The 5666-nt window shown below is 34.9% G+C and overlaps 1 protein-coding gene across 1 annotated transcript; it reads right to left on the bottom strand.

Annotated features, from left to right (window-relative positions):
- Nucleotides 1-1292: 1292 nt before the first annotated feature.
- Nucleotides 1293-2973, bottom strand: LOC140165338 (beta-1,3-galactosyltransferase 5-like). Its single transcript, XM_072188669.1, has one exon. The coding sequence runs from the start codon at nucleotides 2908-2910 to the stop codon at nucleotides 1612-1614; it is 1299 nt and encodes a 432-aa protein (XP_072044770.1). The 5' UTR covers nucleotides 2911-2973; the 3' UTR covers nucleotides 1293-1611.
- Nucleotides 2974-5666: the final 2693 nt, after the last annotated feature.

Raw genomic sequence — 5666 nt, 5'->3', positions numbered from 1 at the left:
GTAGAACTTAACATGTAAAACAATATGACCAATAGAAATGCCGTTTATACCTAAACAATTCCATCTTTCCCGGTATAAATCATTCTGGGACACCCTGTATAGTCATTCCTAATGGGCTATTGTCACCTTGCATTTAATATTTTTAACAAATTATACAAAAAGCTACTTTGAATGTACAAACAACGAAAGAAAAAGAGCAAGGTTTTGAAAAAAATAAAGGTAAATCTGAAAAAAGATCGTACATTATGACTTTAAAATATAAATTATATGCAGGCCTATGTGTGTACAATGTACATGTATGATTGCCTGTCGATCTGGCTAAAGGTTCCACCATTTTTTTACATGCTTCAAACTTGGCATGGTGGAAAAGTCCATTGTCCATCATTGCTGATTACCAGACTTATAATAGTGTTCGTACCCGTACTCGAGTCCCAATTTTTTGGCTTGGGCTTGTGCATCCGAGTCAAATAAATAGAGAGAAAGATTCATCCTGAATCTTCCACAGAGGGTGGGTGAGTTTCAAATGGAATTGTCTAATGTGTTCATTCCATTTGATAGCTACTTCATCAATACCAATATCAGCAGTACAGTAGATGGCTACTTCATCAATACTATAATATCAGCAGTAGATAGCTAATTTATAAATACTAATATTCGCAGTGGACAGCTACTTTATCAATACTATTATCAGCAGTATATGGCTACGTTATCAATACTAATATCAGCAGTAGATAGCTACTTCATAAATACTAATATTCGCAGTAGAAAGCTACTTCATCAATACTAATATCAGCGGTAGATAGCTTCTTCATCAATACTAATATCAGCTGTAGATTGATACTTCGTCAATGCTAATATCAGCGGTAGATAGCTACTTCATCAATACTAATAGCAACAGTAGATAGCTACTTCATCGATACTAATATCAGCTGTAGATTGATACTTCGTAAATACTAATATATATCAGCAGTAGATAGGTACTTAATCAATAATAATATCAAAAGTAGATAGCTACTTCACCAATACTAATATCAGCTGTATATTGCTACTTCATCAATACTAATATCAGCAGTAGATAGTTACTTTATCAATACTAATACCCAGCTTAGATGGTCCAAAAAACTGAGTCCAAAAATTAAAAAGTGGCCCCACAATAGGGGTCAATAAAAGTTCAACACATGGGGGTCACATTTAAAAAAAAACACTTTTAAGTTATGACCTCTGTGTGGCTAAAAAGCTTAGCACCCCTGCTTTGACCTTTTGCTTATAATTCAAGAATGATTATGTCGCAGATAAAACATTTGAGCAAGTTTGAAATTTGACCCTGTGTTAACATATACGCACTTAAGGTTACTTTTTAATTTTGGAAACATCTTGTATGTTTTGGGACAATCTGAGGAACATACAAAAGTTGGCTTCGGTTAGACCTGGTGGTGCAATGCCAGTACTGCTAGCTGCCCGTCTAGGCTCAAGTGAAAAATAACGCTTCAAAAATGTCAATCAAGACCCATTTCAGTGAAGTATTAAAATACACCGTTATAGAGTATAATACACATCAGCATTTTATTCTATAAAAGTAACATCATTTTAACTCTCTATAAAGTAGCATCATCATCCATTAAACAAGTCATGGTCATGAATCTTATTCAAGTTAGGCTCATATTGTACTATAGCTTTATTACACATACTATCCGTATATCTCGCTCTTGCCTTCCATATATCCAAAATATGTTCACTGGTAAAATTAGCACCAGGTCGCAGTGTCATTGCTTCCTCTATTACACACGGATCAGGATCACTCTGATTCACTGGTTTTTCAAATAAATCTACATGATCAAAACCCATTCCGATTGTGTTAAGCAGAATAGATATATAGACATTCTCCCAAATGAAGAATTCGACATGATGTGATATGCTCAACAAGTGATTCACCGATGACGCAGGGAATATGTAGCCCGACCCAGAAGGATGGGGTGGGTACTTTGAGTTTTTTAACTCCGATTTGGTGGTATACAACGGTGAATTACCATCTCTTATTACGTCGGTGTCATTTAAATTATATCCTAAACAAACTCCACCGTGTTCTGATGTGTTTTCAAGTTGCGGTACGATGTTTGAATAAACTGGCAGCGTTCTATTGTCGAGTTTCATTATAAATTTAGCGTATTGACAGTACGAGCTAACCCATCGTAGACCCATCAAGAGTTTATAACTTTGGTTTCTGAACGAGTCAATAAAGTCTCCTTGAATGATATCATGATAGTCTAGCGATTCTTGAACAATCTGTTCTTGCAATGTCTCATTTTCGTGTCTACCAAGTACGAAGAGCGACACCGTGCGATAACCTTTGACATTATTATGCGCCAACCATGTTCTTCGTAATGTAAATCTGTACCCAAAATCTGATGGCCATGAAAATATTAACGTTAACAAAAATACTTCTGGCTCGTCTACAGCCTTACGCACACATGGATATGCAGGAAGAATTGTGTAATTAAACGTAGGGGTGGAAACGCTTTCATTTTTATAGAATGAGTTATTGACAAAGTAATGAGTAAAGGATCCATTTTGGAGTTTCTCTGAAAGTTTCTTGATAGATAAAGTTCTTTTGGTATCTCCAGCAGTCGTTGCGTCTGCGTGAGTAGTCTTTTGTCGGCGAAGAAACGAAAACGCCAACGCTCCATGTTGTCTTACTTCCGGTTCTCCAATAACATGTATATCGTCACTAACAGAGTCTTTACTCCAAATGTGGTCCCCCAAGGCGCCATCCTTGGTCCCCATTCTCCATTGCACAACGTCTTGGTTTTGATTCATCGAAAACAAGTCGGATATCCATCTCTCCACGGGAGGCGGTGGTTGTGTGAAAGTTTCATTTTCTATAACCGTGAGAGTACAAAGATATATCAACATAATAATCAGGCAAAACGATATCAACAGATTTCTTTTTCGAACCTTTATTTTCCATATGGTTCTCTTTTGTGGCATGATAAATCCCGCTGATCGCAAATTTATGTTAACAAACTAGTAATGCAGCATCAGTATATACAATGGACAGTGATATTAAATTATAATAAATTATCATGTGAAATAGACATAATGCCGATGCAAAAACAAAACACGTGTGATAATAGCGGTGCGGATCAGTATTGATTTTGATGTGGGTTATTAAAAAATGATAACGAGATAATAAAATATGACCCTGCATGCAGGTGTAGTTCATTATAATTCAGTACAGTAGTTGGGTTTTTTTTCACTCAGATCTGAAAATAAAAATTATTACAAAAATAAAAATGTTTCAAATTGTGTGATTTTATGTAAAATTAATCCGTGCATAGGCCTAAATTATTACTCAGAATTATATCTGCAGAACGTATTATCTTCTTGTAAAATTGTTATTCTCGTTTTGAGGCGCGCATTTTTGGAAATAATATTTATTGGAGATAAAGTAAATGATTTCTTTTTTCTTTTTTAAATTATATATTTTCTATATAAATATTCTATTTAACTTTAACTTTTGAAATTACAAATGTTTCGCTCACATATAATTAAAAATTCGTTTCACATCCCTACGTTTTTGGGAAAAGTGAGGAGGAAGGTTGTCTTCTTCTTCTCCTTCTTTTTTTTTTTTTTTTTTTTTTTTTGGTTAGTGTTTTTGGCAAAATGAAACATTGCTGTTAGCATCTTTGAAGAAAACGACGAGTCCTTTTTAATTTTATTTTAGAGGGTTAGACCAGAGACACCTTAGAGTGCCACGAAAATATTTGAAAGTGATTCATGCTGACTAATAAATTTGTGTATTAACATTAACATGTTAATAAAATATTAAAAACTTAAATTTAATATAAAATTGAAAAAAAATATGACCCCAGAAAGTGAGGAGAGAGGCGGACGTGAAACGAATTAATTTTTTTATGTGGCCCAACCATAAGGTTTTAGATCGAAGTGTTGGGCTGGCGTATTCATACGGCAAAATAATAATAATTACACTTGATAATAAAATAACTAATAAATAAATAACTAAATGGAATTTGGTGACTGCCTGGTTTCGTTGTTTTGAAGGAAATGTCCAATGTTTATCAGTTCAATGAGGATTATTTTAGTTTCCCATATATTGGTCAGTGCGGCCACACTTTTTAATCTGTGACGTGAACAGTATAATGTAGGCCAACGTATAGATGATGAATTCCACGGACGAGCACACAAACTCGATAGTTAGCATATGTGCTTACTATCAAGCGCTTTTACAACATGCAAACATGCAAACATGAAGAGCCCCATCCACAAAGTGTAAAGGGTTTTGAGCAAATCATCGATACGCATAGTTATATACGAACAAGTAATCCTGAAAATGTGTGTCTCAACCCTATTAGCTCAGTTGGTAAGCGCCGGACTTTGGTACAATTTCATGTTTTCAAAAGCGCTCGATAGTAAGCACATATGCTTACTATCGAGTTTTTATAACGGCATATGGACTCAAAAAACAAACATTGTAGATAAATAATTAGGTGTTGGTCATTTTCTATACCAACCAAGAGATCATTAATTTGGGTTTATTTTGGGAATCATACGAGCACACAAAACACACCAAACATGTCAAGAATGCTTCAACCACCACCCTGAAGCTCCTTGATTCCATACAGCGCAAATCATTGAGGATTATTATCTTAACATCCCCTTCTTTATATCATAGACGACACTCAGGCATTTGGCTCGCCAAAAATTTCTTGCCCCCCCCCCCCATTTTACCCTCCCCAGGGCTCATAATTATTGCACAGCCCCTAAGTTCTTCATACAAGGTGTCCCAGAATGATTTATACCGTGTTTGAACAAAATATCAAAAATATATAATCAACAGTGTATCTAATCTTAATAAGTGCAATACAAAGCAACACATGTCTTCTATACTTATTCTGTGACTTTCGTAGAAATAGCTTGATTCGTTTTCGCGTGATTGCTATTACTGAAAATGGACGAAAACTGCATGTGTGTAATTTACAGTGGAAAGGCATCATAACACATGGATCCTTTATCACCATCGTCCAGCCGCACTGTGCAATCCTAAATTCTTTGATAGGAAATACACCAAATTTGGCACAGATGTAGAGAGCTTACAATGCGGAATAATTCTTGATATGGGATTAAGTGAAACATTTCAATATGACATCAGATATTTAGGTTGAAAAACATACTTTTTATGTGATTTTTACCACATTTTTTACCCAAAAATGTCATTATTACAAAGGATATAACTTCCTCAAGGATCATCCGCAGTAAATTTTAATCTTCTTCGTCACGTAGCTGTGGGTTTGCTAATATACTGTGGACATAAATGCATGCTGTGTCAACTAATGACGAACATTCTCTATACCTTTATGAAAAATCTATCTCTGTCGGCATTTCAAATGATGAAACACACACATCGCAATAATTGGCTTCAAAACTGCCGCCAAAGAAAGAATAGTTTAAGGTCACTCAAGCGTAGTAAATCCTTTATTCCATACAAGGATTGCTTCGTAACATTGCTTCGTAAACGATAGATATCGACTATTTAGAAAAAGTAAGAATAGGACACATCATATATACTGAATAACATTTTCCAAATAACTTTGTGCTGAACGGTTAGTAATTTTACATATTTTCAAAATAGCTTGCTTTGTCAAAACTTG

Source organism: Amphiura filiformis, chromosome 12, assembly GCF_039555335.1.
Source record: "Amphiura filiformis chromosome 12, Afil_fr2py, whole genome shotgun sequence".
Taxonomy (NCBI): Eukaryota; Metazoa; Echinodermata; class Ophiuroidea; order Amphilepidida; family Amphiuridae; genus Amphiura; species Amphiura filiformis.
This window is presented reverse-complemented; position numbering and strand designations above follow the sequence as displayed.

Excerpts from the sequence above, each read along its gene's own strand:
- LOC140165338 (XM_072188669.1), bottom strand. The coding sequence starts at position 2,910 with ATGTTGATATATCTTTGTACTCTCACGGTTATAGAAAATGAAACTTTC.